The sequence below is a fragment of the Bactrocera latifrons genome, unplaced genomic scaffold (genome assembly GCF_001853355.1).
Source record: "Bactrocera latifrons isolate USDA-ARS-PBARC rearing strain unplaced genomic scaffold, ASM185335v1 scaffold_103, whole genome shotgun sequence".
NCBI lineage: Eukaryota > Metazoa > Arthropoda > Insecta > Diptera > Tephritidae > Bactrocera > Bactrocera latifrons.
In genome coordinates this window covers 113,613-131,797 of record NW_017534442.1, presented here as the reverse complement: position 1 = coordinate 131,797, position 18,185 = coordinate 113,613, and the positions used below count along the sequence as shown (strand labels likewise).

The 18,185-nt window shown below is 36.0% G+C and overlaps 2 protein-coding genes across 6 annotated transcripts in view; one reads left to right on the top strand and one right to left on the bottom strand.

Annotated features, from left to right (window-relative positions):
* LOC108968462 (dystrophin-like) overlaps positions 1 to 18,185 on the bottom strand; it is a 123,960-nt gene that overhangs the window by 40,436 nt on the left and 65,339 nt on the right. The window lies entirely within an intron of this gene.
* On the top strand, positions 12,285 to 17,406 carry LOC108968489 (organic cation transporter-like protein). Its single transcript, XM_018932555.1, has 6 exons — positions 12,285 to 12,427; positions 15,329 to 15,515; positions 15,747 to 16,005; positions 16,073 to 16,490; positions 16,554 to 17,060; positions 17,130 to 17,406. Exons 1-6 carry the CDS (start codon positions 12,285 to 12,287, stop codon positions 17,242 to 17,244), a joined length of 1,629 nt encoding a protein of 542 aa, XP_018788100.1. The 3' UTR covers positions 17,245 to 17,406.

Here is an 18,185-nt window from a genome sequence, read left to right as displayed (position 1 = left end):
CGTCACCCTGATCACTTTGGTATATATAACCCTATATCTGACTCTTTTAGTTTTAGGACTTACAAACAACCGTTATGTGAACAAAACTATAATACCCTCTTTAGCAACTTTGGTGCGAGAGTATAAAAATTAGAGCTTTGATGAATTTTAAAATTTGTATATCATATTGGTATATACCTTTTCAATTGATGCATCAAAGCGTGTTTTAGGATAATGATTTAAAACAAGTCATGAGAGCTTTCATTAAAATATTTAAACTTAGAGCTTTCATAAAATAGCACGCGTGAATTATAAAATTTATATATCATATTTATATATATCTTTGCCATTAACGAATACAAGCGTATTTTTATCATAATAATAAATATGCCTGAGAGCTTTCACTAAAAAATCTCAAATTGATATTGCTTATACTTAATGAGCTTTTGTAAAAGCTCGAAGCTTATAAATATATAAATTATCATATAGTGTAGTTAATCGAAAAGCTTAATTACTTTATTTGACAAATAAAATCACTACAGCTTTCACCGAAAAACTAGAGCTATCATAAAAGTTATATGCTTTAATGGGTAGTGATTTACGATTTTTGAAGCTTTAAAGGATTAATATACCCATACAGCTAACAAAATGAAAAAAGCTGGGAGCTTTCAATGAAAATATTTTGCATTAAAATAATATGTAAACTTTATGTATATAGGTTTCATATATTTAGAAGAAGTGTGCAAATTTTTCGAAAAGCGTAGACGCACGCTATAGCTTAAAAGAACTGGCGATTTCACAAAATGATTATTTATACAGATTTTCGTTTTTGTTTTTGTTATAATTTTTTGGTATAATGAGGGTTTATGTCCATGAAAAGTCATTGAGCTTTCACGAATAATTCTTCAGAGAGCAAATGCATACACATACTCAAATTCAAAAGCGTGAAGAAGTAACGAAAGTTTAATACAAATTTTACAGGATATAGTTATAGAAAACAGCAAAGAAATATAAAAACTGACTATAGACTTGACAGTCTACCAGGAAGGCGCTATGGAATTTGACTAATAACTTAATTATTAAACGTGCAATTAATCCTAATAAAAATATAATAAAATCTGCCAATTAAATTAAAGGAATGCTTTCGAATTTGCGAATAATATTCTAAATCAGTTACATAAATATGATACTAATTCGCTTCATATGTTCCTTGTGACAGCTTGACAGCTGACAGCTGTCAGATATAATTGTTTTAAGTATGCAACTCAATTTCGCACTTATCACTTCGAGCTAATTTCTTCTAACCAAAATAACTGACACATTTTCTGCAACAATACGGTTTTAGATTTGACATCTCAGCGCTCTCTTGTTCGTCACGTGTATATTTAACGCCAACTTTGTGCCTTTGTTTGTCGCCGTCGCCATGCAACAAACGTCACACAGTAAAGTACGACAGTGGCAATCAACAATCAGCAGAGCGGAAGAGACAATTTGATGGCAAAAGAATTATCTGTGACTTTTTGTACTTTTATGGTATAGGGCCCTAAGTAACTACTTAGTAGTTTTTAATTAATGTACGGCGGTGCACGCTACACTTCAGTGATGTGCGCTGGATAAAAAACAAACCGGCTGTACTCGTATCTAAATTCCTGTTTAAATAATACAACAATGCATGAGCACAGTGTGCTCAGTCAGTGGAAATGAACTATGTTGAAGCTGTTGAACTCAACGAACTGATAAAGAAAGCGACGGCGGAGAAATATACATTAAAAATTGTGCAAATCAACAAGATGCGGTATGCGATAGTTGAAAGGTGAGAAGATGTAATTTTTTTTTTGTCCATAGAAGCTGTCAAAGTCACTAATGAGAGTAGTAGCTGTCAAAGTTATTAATAACGGACATGTATACTATATGTATATACATCGGCCGAAGCATACTCTTGTAGAACCACTAGAGCTGATCTAGTGACTGATGCCCAGAGCATATTAAAATTATGGAGAGAGTACTTCTCCAGCCTGCTGAATGGCAGTGAAAGCATAACTTGAATATGGTGAAACCGACTCCATAATCGATGACGACGGAGCGGACGTTCCATTGTTCGACGAAGTTTCAGACAAGCCGCCTCCCTATCATGCGATTCTTCAATCTGCTGCTGGAGAAAATAATTCGACCTGCTAAGCTTAATCGAAGGACAAGAAAAAATATCTCCTGTATTCAAACAAACAGGCGTTGCACTCGCGACTAAGCTTCCAAGTCACTGTTATCGGTCAGAACTTCGAAATGATAAAGAAAAATGTCAGCCTCGAAATCCAACACAGAATAACTCTTGCCAACAGGAACTGAGTAGGCAATTAAGAAGTAAAGTTCTCTCTCGACGAACAAAGAACACATTCTACAAGTGACTCACCCCCGCCCTCTTATATGGGACGGAGACATGACAACATCTGATGAGTCGAAGTTACGAGTTTTCGAGAGAAAGGTGCTGAGGATGATTCATGTTCCCTTACGAATTGGCAATGGCGAGTATCGCATTCGATGTAACAAAGAGCTGTTCGAGTGGACGAAAACACTCAAACTCTGAAAGTATTCGATGCAGTATCCGCCAAGGGAAGAAGAGAAAGAGGAAGACCTCCACTCCGTTGGCAAGACCAGTTGAGGAAGGACCTGGCTACACTTGGGATCTCCAATCACTGTTTGTGAAACGGAATAATGACTGGCGACCTAATGTAAATTCGGCTAAAATAGCGTAACCGATGTCTATGGCAATAAATAAGAAGAAAAATTTGAGAACATAAATTGGAAAACTTGATTCAAATGACTTGAAATTTAAACTTTGTCGATAAGTTTTATTCTTTCCAAAATTGCTCAGAAATAAGTAGCATAGTGAACAATTTTGCGATTAAAAGATCTGGCAACACATATTATAAAACCAAGTGCTAAAGTAACCTTGATTTGTAATATAACCAATTTCAATATATTTTTATATTTTTTTAAGGTTAGGATATGGTCATCTGGAAAAGCTATTACAACAAAAATGTCAAATTAGTCACGCGTATATTTTCTACGACCATATATAGCTCAATTTCAAATAACATTTGCCTTTTTTAGTGTTGTTGTAGGCACTAAAAATACTCGCTCATTAAAATAATCGCCATTTACATAAAATTCAACATGCACATACATATAATGTATAATTTCGTCAAATACCGTAATTCATGCATAATTACAGTAATACGTGCGAATGCATTCTATTGCACACAACACACACACACACTCAGATGCATTCGTAAATATATATGTAATCGGCAATTCTTTATGAGCGACACGACAAATTCGTTGCTCCCGCGCAAGTTCTTTGAGCGTTTAAGCAGTTTTGACAATTGCATAGTCGGACAGCCAGACAACAGTAATGCGTTATGCATACTTAATTGAGGGTGACGCTTACATAAAAGCGCATTCTTTCATGATTATACGATAATAACAATAATATTTGATGATATTGTAAATACAATGGAATTATGTAAGTTAATTTGCATAAAATAATTCTGGCCTTCAAATTTGTGATGACATTTAAATGTGAATTATGCAATAGCAGGCGAATGACACTGAGTAATCTTTTTCAATTTGGAAGTCATGTGTGAATGTTTTAGAACGCAAACAGAGCGCAAAAGGCAGCGAACGGTGAAGAAGGGAATGCCGCGAGAAGCTAAAAGTCATAGTGGTAGCGAAAAAATGAAAACAAAAAATGTGTTTTTATAAATGAGTATGTAAAAGGGAGTGTCAAAACACAATACATTACAGTTATGTAATAATGCAATTGGAATTAATACACGCACAAAGGCGAGGAAAATACCAGCGTCGAGCACTATGCGGTTGAAAGCATTGAAACCTTAAATTATATACATAAGAATCATATTCGATGCGACAAGGTTAAGAGAGTGTCGAAACGAATAAGCGAAACGGTCGAAATCAAATTGACTTTACCATAGCCTTGCATAGATCATAAAAAACGGCTAGTAAACAAGGTCAACAATCTGAAATAAAACCAACAGACATCGTGTTCTTAGTCTACATAGATAAAACTTGAAAGGTTAACTCCGGCGCTACTATACCTTCACAGGTGCATTTTTTATAGCAAAGAAGGATATACCCAAATTTTTGCCTTGATTCTGGTGGTCAGTTTGAGTGGAACCTATTATATGATATAGTCATATACCAATACTCCCACTACCAACAACATACACTTCTCTCTTCATTCTTTCTTTACCTGTCTTACTTATCCTCTCATATCTCTTTTTCTCATTTCATAATTTCCATACTTGCTAATTGATCTTTCTTAAACTAAATTCTCTCTTTTCTTAAACAGTAATAACAACAACAATAAACTTTTGCACTCATTAGTTTTAAGCTTCAATACATTATGTTAACTTCCTAGCTGTAAGGATTGGAAATTGGAATAATTAATAAAGTTACATTCGAAAAGAACGGACTTGTTATTATATAGTATTCCGATATCAACATTTTATTCCAAAATAGTAGCGCTGCTTTGGACAATAATCCATGCCAAATTTCGAGAAGATACTTAAAAAAATAACAAAGTTATCCATACAAGGACTTGTATGAGTTTGATCGGTCATTTTGTATGAAGCTATATTCTGTAGTTGTCCAATACAAACAATTTGTTCGAAGGTTATCACTGTGCCTCACATACCTTGACAAATGAAATAAGTATTCCGTACAAGGACTTGAACTTGATTGATCAGTTTGTATAATATAGTAGTGCGCCATTGGCGGTTTCGACAAATTGGCAGTTTCTTAGAGGGAAAAGGAAGAGAAGAATTGAGAGACTACTTCAAATATATACAGACAGATGGACACGTCTGAATATCAGTTCGGCTTATCATGCTTATAATTTATAACTATAATTATATTCTATAGGGTCCCTAACGTTTCCTCCCGGGTGTTCCAAACTTTATGGCAAAATTAATATGCCCTGTTCAGAATATGATTACGGACACACAGAAGAAGTTTTTTTTTTTTTTTTTTTTTTTTTTTTTTTTTTTTTTTTTTTTTTTTTTTTTTTTTTTTTTTTTTTTTTTTTTGTTTTTTGAAAATCCCAACCCCTTAGGCATATGGAAAGCATACAAACCGACTATTAGATCGCTTCAGTGTCTTCTACGCGAAGATCACATCAATTAATGAAAGTCGTCTTGTTCTGACAAAGAGGGTGCTTACAAGTAGACTTATCTTTATATTCTTAAATACCCGAGCGGCTTTGAAATCCCTACTGTTTCTTGGGGTTTCAGCGAAGATAATGAAAGAATATCTCGATATTGGTGGACATGACATTCTATTTTACTATGAACCTACACTGATCTCTAGAAGATAGTGTTATTACAGGCAACTGTGAGGCAGTTGAACTAGCCAGATCAAGCACCACGTTATAGTTAGAATCAGATAAAGGTGACACATAGTGACTTTGGTTAGTTGTAGATATTTAACGAGAAACATGTTGTAGATATAGCTGATTCTCGATAAAAACAATCCTTCTAGTACCTGTAGTTTCACAATGGGCTACCTAAAGGCGTGGGCGCGTCAACAGTCATCCCCCCTACTATGTAATCTCTGGTATTGAAAGCAACAACCAGTTTGTTGTATCAGCTTTCAGAGATAGCAGAGCTCACAGAGAAATTCTAATAATTGCCTGCATTACTGAACTACTCTCAAGCAAGGCGCTGCATTTCAGAGCTCTGTTTTTGTGACGCTCCGATTCGCTCATAAAACACCCCATACTGACAAAGGGTAACCAATTTTATAATTTTTTGTTTGCATATTTAATTAATTAAATCAAAACTTTTTATGCTTCTATGTGCTAATGATTTTAAATTATACCACATGTGAGCGATTTAAAATGCAAATACTAAATCAAATGTGATTTTTTATAACGAAAATATCCGAAAACCGAAAAACAAAAGTCAATAATAAAAAAAAATAAAAAAATAAAACAAATATTGAAATATTGTGTTTTTCCCCCGAAAGTCACGAGTGTTGTTATGTGTCACTAAAAATTATTTCCAATTAGCTCAGCTGATGTGGCCCGGTTTTCTAACGGCGATAGTGCCACCCGCTCGCCTGACTTCTACTTCACTCTGTTTTTTTGCGACTTATTTCTATTCACACATTTACATAAACAAGTAGTTAGTCAATTATGTATTATGGTTTTTATCAATTCACCACTGTTATTAAACGCCAGATCTAATTAATAGCGATGATTTTGCTCTTTATGCTAATTAAACAAGAAATCTGTCGGCAATCGTATAAAAACAATTATTAAAGCAAACGGTGAATTTTTTTTTTTTTGTGATGATAAAGCGCCTGTTGACACTTGAGTGGAAAAGCATATGTTTTGGCTATAAAAATTTCCGTCAATAACAGAAATAAATGCATATGTTGAGATTTATTTGTATAGTAAATATTATGAATAATTTGTTTAAGATTATAAAAATGGAATTTCAACTCGAATTCAATTAATTTCCTACAATTGAAAGAATGGCGAATCGAACGAGCAACTTGCAGAGACAAAAAGGTGTCCAACTCCTAAATCTCTTGTCACTTGCAATGGAGACCGTAAATCACCTACCCGACTTTGACAGTTGACTGGATTGTGTAGGTTAAAGATAGCAATTTGCAACGTTTGGGATTAGGTTAGGTTAGGTTAAGAGGTCGATCCTAACAGGGATCTCATTATGACACCTTAGAACGCTGGTCTGTTGGGTTAGCTAAGAAACCTCACAAGTAATTCAGTCGCCGACCAGCGGCTGTTAAGTCCACGCGAAATCCATCGATGCAATGCTAATTCAAATTCCAGTTCAAAATAGTAGAACTCGAAGTACGCCGACTCGAAAAAATTCTAATTCTAAAACAATTGCTTTTATTAACTTTCAATTATAAACTTGAGTAAATTTTTTTAAGGCGGCATCTTGAATTACATAACATAAAATGTTTTAAGTCCAATGTTAATTCATTTATTTTTTTAGGGCATTATTTGCAACCATGATTGTAATGAGTTTTTTCTTGTAAGTAAAAATTTAAATAATTAAAATCGTGAAGGTATATCTCAAGTCTAAAATGTGGGCAATTTGCATATAATTACGTTTAAGTTTGCATAAATTTATTAAACGAATTCTGCTAAGCAACAGCTTACTGTTGAACCGATTTTAGTTTGTTCACATCTTGTTAGACACGCTTCGGTTTCGAAGCTGCCAAACAAATTTAAGTAAGAAACAAAACTCACGTGAGGGTTTCGAAGCGAAATGCAAATTTAAAAACACTTGAAGCAGTTAACAAAAATACTTGTGGAAAACAGACACAAATTATATGTGATAAAACTAGGCGTAAGCCAATGACCGGTTGGCTCAATTTGTGGAACTGGTTACTGGGCATATATGCATGCATTTATGGTTATTAATTAAATAAAAAGAAACCGTTCTGATCGCTATAAATGCATGCTGATTGTACTAATTTAGTTCCAAAATACTATAACGGCAACGGCAGGCAAAAGGTCGTCAGATTTCCATGCAGAAGTCTCTGAATAGAAGCGTGGACGCAAAGAAATGAAAATTTGAAGATATAAAATGAAAAATGAATTTAATTTTTTTTATTTACTCCAAAACTTAAATTTCACCTGCCATATTAGTTTTCCAAGCAATAATATTGCGAATTCCTTGCGCACCTTTCTCGAATAATTGTATACACCGCTATGAGCGAAAAATAGCAAGACTTTGTTCATAATTCTAAAATTCTTCATTTATTCTTCAAAATCTAGGTCGTCAAAGTAAGCAAATGATCAGCGTCCTTAAATAATGGCGGCCATTTTCAGTACCAATTGGTAATGTGGAATGGACACATTAATCACCTTGGTAGGGAATACCCTATCCAACTAAAACCCCTGTCGTACTTTGGGTCTGGCACCCGGTTGCAATGCTTCACTTTCAACAGACAAGGTGTGAGTACTTCCTGCATTCCGGTTTTAATCACAAGCACGACGATACTCCCCGAGGGACGAGTCCGCAGTGAAAGCCATGGACTCCTGCTCCCCGTGGTACCAGAATTAAGTCTCCGGTCAGACGTCGTAGCTAATACTAGTACCAGCGAACTTCCATACGTTTCTTGACTGGAGACCAGAGGTTGGACCCCATATGCTTATTCCACGCACACACTTTTCACAGTTTTTTCAGTTAACCCTAAACGCCTCCGCCGCCTAAACAATTCACGCCCAAAAGACTTCATCTGTTCGGAAGTTCGATGAGTGAGATCGCACCATTAACATCTAAATGTCCATCACTCAAATTAATCTGCATATCATCCAGATCCCTAATATCCACATATATTGGCAATTCTGCAATTGCATGCACCCAGTCCTTTACTCCCGTCTCACAAAACCAACCCGACCCATCGGATACTTGGCTCTGATGCCAAAATGCATTCAGAGGCCCATTCCTTGTAAGCAAAAAATCCAAACTCAGAGACAATCTGAAGTCTGCGTTACTCTCAACAAATATACCGTCCCTACGGTTGCCTGCAGTCGGTCTTTCACATTCGCCAAGTGTGGAGTAAAACACATTCTTTTACTAATGGTCAACCGCAGGTAATTGACTTGTGTCGCATACTTGATACTGATTCCGTTTATCCGGATAATCGGTGGACGATGGGGCAGCAATGTGCAGTTAAGCCGTTTTTTCGATCGATATGTCCACCCCCACACCGAAACCTCAAGTATTTACAATTTGTAAAAATTGTCCTCCTCCCGCTTAACTCAGAGCGCGAGTGACCTTCGACCAGAAGATGAACGTCATCCACATACGCACATCCCTTACAGAGTGACTCGAGCTGCCCAAGTAGAGAGTCCATCGTGAGATTTCAAATAGTTATATGGACCACAAATGGAACACTGCGATCAGCCACTCCATTCTCCGCACTCCCTCCCATTCATGCCGAACAGAGAGGCCTTTCTATCCGAAAAGTAATTCCGCCAAAGAGTTATATGCCAAGGCCATATTTGTTGACATTCGCCCTAACAACATTCTGAACATGAAACCATGCATTCTCTATACTACGTCTTTTCTCGAACTCATACTGCCTCTCCGACCACATACAGTAGTACATACATATGTATATAAGTGTTTCGAACACTCGCCTGCATAAGACTTGACTTGACTCATCTATTTTTAAAGCGCAAACAAGGTTTACACCACCAGTCACAGCAGTCACCAATTTGCATTCGCCAAAGTGTTAATCAGTGATATAGAGGTCACCGAGATTCAGGTGAAAAACTCGAATATTGTAAATATAAATAGCAAAGTGGCCGCAGCCGCAGCCGTCGCAATCGCAAGGAGTCTGGGGTTTTGGCGCATAAATCGTCGAAATTTTGAGCAAACAATTATCGAGTGCCAAATGCTGTCAGCAGCGGCTTTGAAAACTTAACCTGTTCATCAAAAGCAATTTGTTTATCTAATTCGAACCTAATGACTGACTGGCTTTCGCCTGTGTGTGTGTGTGTGCGTATTGAGTGATAAATTCATAATTTCCTATACCGATTTCTCCGTTACGCCTGGCTATAAACGATTGTGCTAATTTTATTTTTAAACAATTGATTTTATAGGCATCAAATAAGTGTGTATGTGCGTCAATATATCTGAAGGAGACGCATTTTTCATGCAGCAATCAGTAGAAGTATTTCGCTTGAGCTCTTTTCGCCAGAAATACACTTGAATTAATTCGTGTCATTTATTGACGTAATTCATCTGCGATTAAACATGTGTATTTACATATGTATGTTTCTACATACTTATGTTTCATAAAATTTACGATATTTATCATACTTCTGGAAATCAATCAATAAATAAATAGTGGTAAATAAATACCCATATGTCAAAATACATGCATACATATGTACGTTAATACTCGTATGTATATGCTTATATCAATATTTAAATATAATATAAACATTTTGATTTGAAATTTTATATAGTTATAGGGAAACGTTCGCATTAGCTTTTACACCCGAGCATAATATACTCACATGGGTATTATAAAAGGAAAAGAAAGTTGCCAGATGTTTGAAAATTACAGTTTTAAAATTTAAGCAAAATAATTCTAACAGCAAGTGATTTAAGAAAGCTTAAATCTGAAAGCATTTTTGAGCCTATTTAAAACCATAGCTTCATCAAAATGGTAATATCCTATTCGCAAAGCCAAGTGAATTTAGTTAAGATTAAGATTATAATTGGGAACTCAGTTTTTGCCTTTCGCACAGCCGGATACTCGATTAATGATAGACTCGATGAACGATCTGTTGTTGTACTTGATTGTGTGATAAACAAGAAAAAAGGTTAACTTCGGCTGCACCGAAGCTAATATACCCTTCAGAGTTGCATTTATTTTAGTAACTAAGTGTCCAGTTTGTATGGAGGCTATATGCCATAATTATCCGATCTGAACATTTTTTCGGAGATTATATTATTACCTTAGGCAGTAATCCATGTCAAATTTACTGAAGATACCACGTCAAATGTGAAAGTTTTCCGTAAAAAACCTCTGAATCCGCTCGTTCGGTTTATATGGCAACTACATGCTATAGTCAACCGATCTGAACAGTTTCTTCGAATATTACATTATTGGCTCAGAAAATAATCTATACCAAATTTCGTGAATATATCTTGTCAAATGCAAACGTTTTCCATACTAGCACTAGATTCCGATTGTTCAGTTTGTATGACAGCTATATGTTATGGTGGTCCGATAGCGGTAGTTGCGACAAAGGAGCAGAAATCAAAATGAAATCTTTAAAACTGATTGACTAGTTTGTATATATACAGACAGATAGATGGATATGGCTAAATCGATTCAGCTCGACATACTGATCATTTATGTATATAATACATATATATGTATAATATTTATAGCGTCTCCGACGCTTCCTTCTGGGTGTTACAAACTTCATGGCAAACTTAATATACCCTGTTCAGGGTATAAAAATCATTAGCTAATTGCTATTTTATCAATGCACACAACCATATTTACAGCATGGACAACAACCCACACAGTTGCATGATAGTTTCAACTCAATTTCAGTTCAATAAACGATTAATGTACTAAATAAATATTTTTTTTTTGTTTTTCTATGGTTACTCGAAGTTGTTGTTTTTGTAGCAGCAGAAAGCAGTAATGAATTAATAAAAGTTAGTAAAAATTTTTGCCGATTTGACAGTCTTTCGCCGAACAATAATCCAGGTCCGTTCCGGTTACGTAGACCCATCTGGGACGGGTACGGATGTTAAATCGATCTAAATTGTCGCTTTATGCGAGCAAAGTTCAACTAATTGAACAATTAACTCACGTGAAAACGTGCTATAAGATTTACAATACCTATGTATATTATACCAGGAAGAGCTGGTAACAAATTAGATTATATGTAGATCACGACGGAGCGAGTAATGAAAGAATTAAAAAATCCGTAAAAATTATAAGAGAATATTTAAAGAGATGTTAAGCCAGAACTTTTGAACATCAAGTAAGAGGTCTTCACATACAATTTTTACAGGATGAGAACAAACAATTAGAACTCAAGGAAGTAATTCACTAACGGATCGTGTTAATCATCGTCAATTGGAGGGAAAAAAACCTTGGAACATGGATTCGCATGCCAGGCTATGATGCCTTTTAAATACTAATTTTTACAGTGTGGTTTTATTATTCAAAATAGCACAGACGAAATACGTTAACACGTGCCCCTAATGGCTAAGCTTTTAAAACCAATAACGCCAAGGGCTCAGCTGAGATGCCAGCCTAACCGTCGATCGATCTATTTCGGTGCACAAACAAACCGAATAAAATCAATGCTTAATTTATGCGCGGGAGTTGCTTACTAGTTGTAGCGCACTTTGTCGAATTTAATGGCTAACAGACTAGAGAGCTGCGCAAGCAGCTAGCTGAGAAGACATCCAAGCTAAGCGCTGTGGCGGCGAACTGAGCGAAGCTGAGCTAGGTGTGTGCGCCGTTTTATGGTCATTTGCAAATATTTGGCCAAAGTTAAGTCCGCCTTGGTTTGATCATAACCAAAACGAATTATTTGCCGCTGCTAGTCTACTTTCGACCGCTGATTAGGCATATTGCCCTTGCCAATACGGATCAACTATTATTTCCTACTTTCTGTCATTTACTCGGCGGTGTCTTTCGAAGTGTGTGTTTAGAATAAAGCGGTGCACTTGTTTCTAAATACAGGATAGTTTTTACGTGTGGTTAAAATGGATTTCGATGCGTTGCTGGAGAAATGTGGCAACTACGGTCGCTATCAATTTGTGTTGTTGCTCGTCTATGGCTATACGAATATAATGTCCTCGATGCATTATTTCGCTCAAACGATCATTAGCTTTACACCGGAGCATTGGTGAGTGGAGAGTTCGCGCGTTGTTAGGCGAAGATTTATATGTATGTACATATTTGTTACGTTATATATATATGTACATATATGTATAAGAATTTAGTTTATATGAAACTGTGTGCAATGAAGTGCATTTAACTTGAAAAAAAAAATATATGGAAAAGAAAAAAATAAAAATAAAAATAGTTTTGAAATATAAATAAACATAATTTAAATAAATTTTTTCGAAAATTTTAAACAATAAGAATAAATAAAAGTAAATAAGAACGTCTCCAATATATAATATGTTTAAAATATTTAAAAATAATTAAACTAACAGAATAATGGAATAATAACCAAAAAAATTATTAAAACCAAAAAAATAATTATGTCGAGTTTTATGAATAAATAACGAGCGAATTGCACATTTTTATAGTGTTGATATACAGTGTCGTCCCGAAGGAAGTCCCATCTTAATTTTTTTTAACAAAGTTAAGATAAATAATATTAACTAAAAAAATGTACAGAAAAGTGAGAAAAAAATGAATTGAACAATTTTAAATTAAAAAAATTAAAAAAGTGAATAACATTTTTTAAAAATATTCAAAAAAATTTAAACAAATTTCAAATGTGTTAAATGTTTTTTTTGTAGTACTGAAAATGCCAAATAATGAATAAATCAAGCACAAGCGTTAATTTCGCCAACATCGAAACTATAATACTCGTCCGAAATGCAAACTTTTCCATGTAAGGACTCAGGACTTCAGATCGTTCATTATGTATGGCTTCTGTATACAATATTTACCCAATCTGAGCAATTTGTTCCGAGATTCCACCGTTGCCTTATAGAAAAACTCATGACAAATTTCGTAAAGATATCTCTTTCAATGAAATGGCTTTCCATAAAAGTATATGATTTCGATATAGTGCTCCGAAATCGAGGATTCTGACAAATGAGTAGCTCTTGACGAGAAAAGGGCATGGGCAACAGTTCTGATCGATATCTGAATAATTGAGGATTCGTATATTTAAACTGTCCGACAGACGGACATGGCGAAATCGACGCAGATCGTAATGCTGATAATTTATATACAGTGAAACCACTACTTGTGGTTACTTGCAATAAGCGGACCCCTTCAATAAGAGGACCTTTCCAATTAGCGGACCCATCTTTTAACCGGGCAAAAATTCAGAAACCAAGTTTTACGTTAGGTTTTCAAAACAAATTCCATTTTCCACTACTTTTTACCATGCTGATCATTTGTACTCCCTACTCGCTGAGCCATACAAGTGATGCTCTCTTAACTCCTTCATCTCCTTAAAAAATTCAGGAAACAAGTTCTATGTTACGGTTTCGTTTTCCTTTCAAACAATCGGGCACACTCATAACCAGACGTGGATACCTTCTTTTTACTACCTTCCAAATGCAGACTCGGACCTCTCGATAACGGACAAGAAAATTGAATTATTGAACGAAAGTGTAAAGAAAACAAGAAAAAACCTCTAACCTCATCGGACGCGAAACTTTTATTTGCGGACAACGAAGATCATAAGCAGCCGATATCTAGCTATGTAAAAATATGCGGACGATTATAATCATGTTAAGATCTAACGGGATCTATATGTAATATAAGTATGTGTTTTTGCAAAACAATTAAAAGTTTTCATATTTTCATTCCAAAAGCTACAAATTTGCAATTTAAGTCTCACTTGAGATATTAAACTTAATGATGTAAAGTTGATCTTTTTCCTGCAAAGACAATATCGATTTGTTTGAATTTCACATGTCACTAAAGTTGCAGTATTATCAGACATATTTTGACAAGAGTGGAAGACATTTCACTGATCAAGCTTTCAAAAACATTTGAGATTTTGTCTGATGTTAATTTAGTAAGCCCTTGCGTAACGCTGGACGACTTAAATCACATACAACGTTGTCGGTTTTGATAAAGTTTCCAAGTAAAAATCTGCAAAGTCAGTATCCCGACGACTTTTTGTTAATCGCCGAAATTATTAATATAGAAGACAATAATATTGACATTGACATAATCACTGACGAAAATGTTACTGAGGAATGTTAGGGAAACCGAAGTCAATTTAAATCCTATACTGAAGTACCAGAACAACTTCGCCGCATTAAAAAAACGCCAAACCTATGGAAAGTCATTTTGAAAACTGTTTATATAAAACATTGACAGTAATTGTTATCTAATATACAAAAATATCGGAAGCTTTTAAACTATTGGGACTAAAATTAAAAATATTTTGCAAAAAAAAAAAAAAAATTTAAAATATTAGTTTAAGAGTTTAATTTTATGGAGAGTTCTCCGTTTACATTTGCTGGACTTATCGATTTTTTTTTCTTTTTTATTTTGATGGGGTTTTTGTCGACATATCGACTATTAACGAGCTTTGTATTTTTTAATATAAAATTTTTGTGATTATTTAAAACATAACAAATTAAAAGAAAAAAAAAACAATATAAAAAAAAATAATTAATAATTGAAACCAACAAAAATTTTATAATATCAAATTAGACACCAGGTTGGACTTAAGCGAACAACGCTTTGATCTAGGCATTTTGTATGCACAATTTTTGGACACAATGTCCAAACACTTAATCGCCAATTTCATTTAAATCGCTAAGTTATCGCTGTGATCATTTAGTTCAACACACGAAAGCTAATTGTTTATTCAAAATTTTGAATCGTGTCAATTCGAATTTTATGCAAATAATCGAGACATTTCTATTTGCATAACCTACAAAGCGCGCGATTTTACCGAAAGCGGGAATATTGTTGTTTTTTCTGCAATTCGGCTTGCGAATTTAGAAAACAAGATAATATAATATTAAAAAAAAGATGTTTGCATATTTTGATCAGATCACGCATTTTATTACATAATATTTTCTCTACTCAACACAACCAGGTGTAATCACGAGCTGCTCGAGAATCTCACCTACACGGAAATACGCGAGATCTACTCGCAAATCGAGAATCCCTCGTGCACACTGTTGGATGATATTGTAAATGGCACGGCTGTGCCGTCGGATTTTGGCGAATGCGAAGATTGGATATTTAAATACGAAAATGGCTATGAGAGTGTAACCACCGACGTAAGTGGTTTTTTTGTTTTTTTGTTATACATTTACTGCGATAAGACTCCAATCTGTTACAAATTGGCGTTTATGCTTTTCGGACAGCAGTTTTGGGCAATTTGCTAATTGACTAATTTAAGCGGCTGTCTGAAAGCCATTTAAAGCTTAATTGTGAGCCGTGGTCACTACTGTAACCCAAACACCTGCTGATATATCAAAATACATATCTTAATTTGAATTCTCTTTTAGCTCAAATGGGTCTGTGATGATGCCGTCAAGGGCGCCATTGGACAGTCCTTCTTATACCTGGGCTCAGTTTTGGGCACAATATTGTTTGGTTTTCTGGCAGATAAAATCGGACGTCTACCAACGATGATGTTGACCACAATCACAGGTGCATCGGGCGATTTCATAACCTCTTTTGTGACTACACCACATGCCTTTGCGGCCAGTCGCTTCATCTCAGGCCTGAGCATTGACACTTTATTCTACATGAGTTATATTATGGGTAAGTTTGTCATTAAGCTGTTACTCCGATATAACTGTAATATCTTATTGTATCCTGTCCCTGTTAGTTTTCGAGTATTTGGATCCGAAAAAGCGCACCTTCGGCCTCAACATAGTGATGGCGATCTTTTATTTCTTCGGTCTGGTTATGTCACCCTGGTATGCTATATGGGTGGGTAGTTGGCGTAAATATTTACTGATCGCCTCACTGCCAGCACTCGTGGTTCTCATCTATCCGCTCTTCATAGTCGAGAGCGCACAGTGGTTGGCCACTAAAGGTGATTACAAAGGTGCCGTGCGTTGCCTCAAACGTGTAGCCAAGTTCAATAAGCGGGAAGTCGAGGAGGAGCACTTCGATCAGTTCATATCACATTATGAGGAAAAAATGGCGGGTGAGCACAAGGAGAAGGAAGAGAAAGACACATTCATGGGTCTCTTTAGAACGCCGCGTTTGCGCAAATTCACCATTGTACTCTTTATCAAATCGTGAGTAGAAATTATTGATTTTGTAATAAATAGTTTATATTCTGAGTATATTTCTCACTGCAGCATGATCACTACGATCTCCTACGACATTATCAGTCGCAACATGGAAGGTTTCGGTTCCTCCCCATTCGTGCTTTTCTCACTCACATCGATCGTTTACATACCGGCTGGCTTCACGATCATACTGCTGCAAAATCGCATTGGACGCAAAGGCTTGGCATGTGGCTCGCTCTTTGTTGGCGCCATACTCACCGCCATAACGGGTGTGCTGCTCGCTATACTGGACCTGAAGGAAAATGCGGTATTTTTGGCCTGTATGGTTGGTCTAGGCCGTTATATTGCGATAGTTTCGTATGAAGCAGAGGCGCAATACGCCGCCGAAATTGTGCCGACAAGCGTGCGCGGTCGCGGCATGGCGAATATTCACGTCGTCGGCTATGCCTTCAGCTTCCTCAGCGCTTATGTCATCTATTTGAGCAACATCTTCAAACCGCTGCCGTCTATTGTCTTGGCAGTGCTGATGTTGTGCGGTGCAGCGTTGTGTCTGATGTTGCCAGAGACGCTGAATCAGTGAGTTGACAAGCTCTTGAGGTTATGTTGGAGAGTTCTAAATTGCGTTTCTTCCTTTTTTTCTTGTAGAAAACTGCCAGAGACGCTGTTGGATGGCGAGTATTTCTGCAGCGATGAGAAATGGTATTATTTCCCCTGCATAGGACGAAAGAAGAAGGACGAAGTGGAGGTGACGAAACTGTGAAGTGACGGCCGACGTGACGGCATTACTCTAAGTTAGTATAACTTTAGAAAATGGCACTTAAATTCAATGAATTTACTCCTCATGCGTTGGTGTGTGTGTTATATGTATTATAATTACTATTATTTTCTTTCATATTATACATATTTATATACATATATAGAAACTTAGCCATAAAATAAAAACTCGTAAATTAAAGTAAATGAATTGGTTTGTCTGCGCGACCAAATAAATTCAAACCGAAAGTTTGAACAACTTATCAGTTGTACAGTTATATTTTGGGTGTGAGTGCAATATTACAAGCTTTTACGTATTTCGGCCAACTGATACGATCAAGCGCTGAAAAATGCCCCATCAGACGCTTAAAAATTAATTTTGACGCTGAATGGGCTTATCACTCGCGGGAGATTTGTAATTTTCTATGAAAAAAGCAACGACAAAGAAAGAAATTCAAATAAAAAACAGAAACGGCGAAGCCACACACGAGTGAGCTTGCACATTTGCTCGTGTCGTGTGACAAGTCTATTTTTCAACACGCAGTTGCCTCTTTAATTGCGGTAGAAAGCGGATCGTTTTTACGAGCATAGCGCATGCGTTGTGTGATTGTGTAACTGTTGTCGCATGCATTGCCTGCATGCACCAAGTGGGACAGATTGGTTTCCGCAGTGCGTCGGAAAGAGTTTTACATACTAATATGAGCAGTAAATAGTAAGACTTCATTCACAAATAGTTACGCGTAAACGACGCATAACACTTAAATAGTATGTTGACAGTTTCGTCGGTCGGAACGAATTCGGTGTACGCCACACCTCGATAATCGAAGCAAACTGTCCACAAAACCTTGATTTTTGACCAGCTTTGGCGTTGTTTTCGGCTTCGCAACACCTCTGCAACGATATTCGGCCGATTGATCGTCTGTTTTCGGGTCGCAAGTATAGATTCAA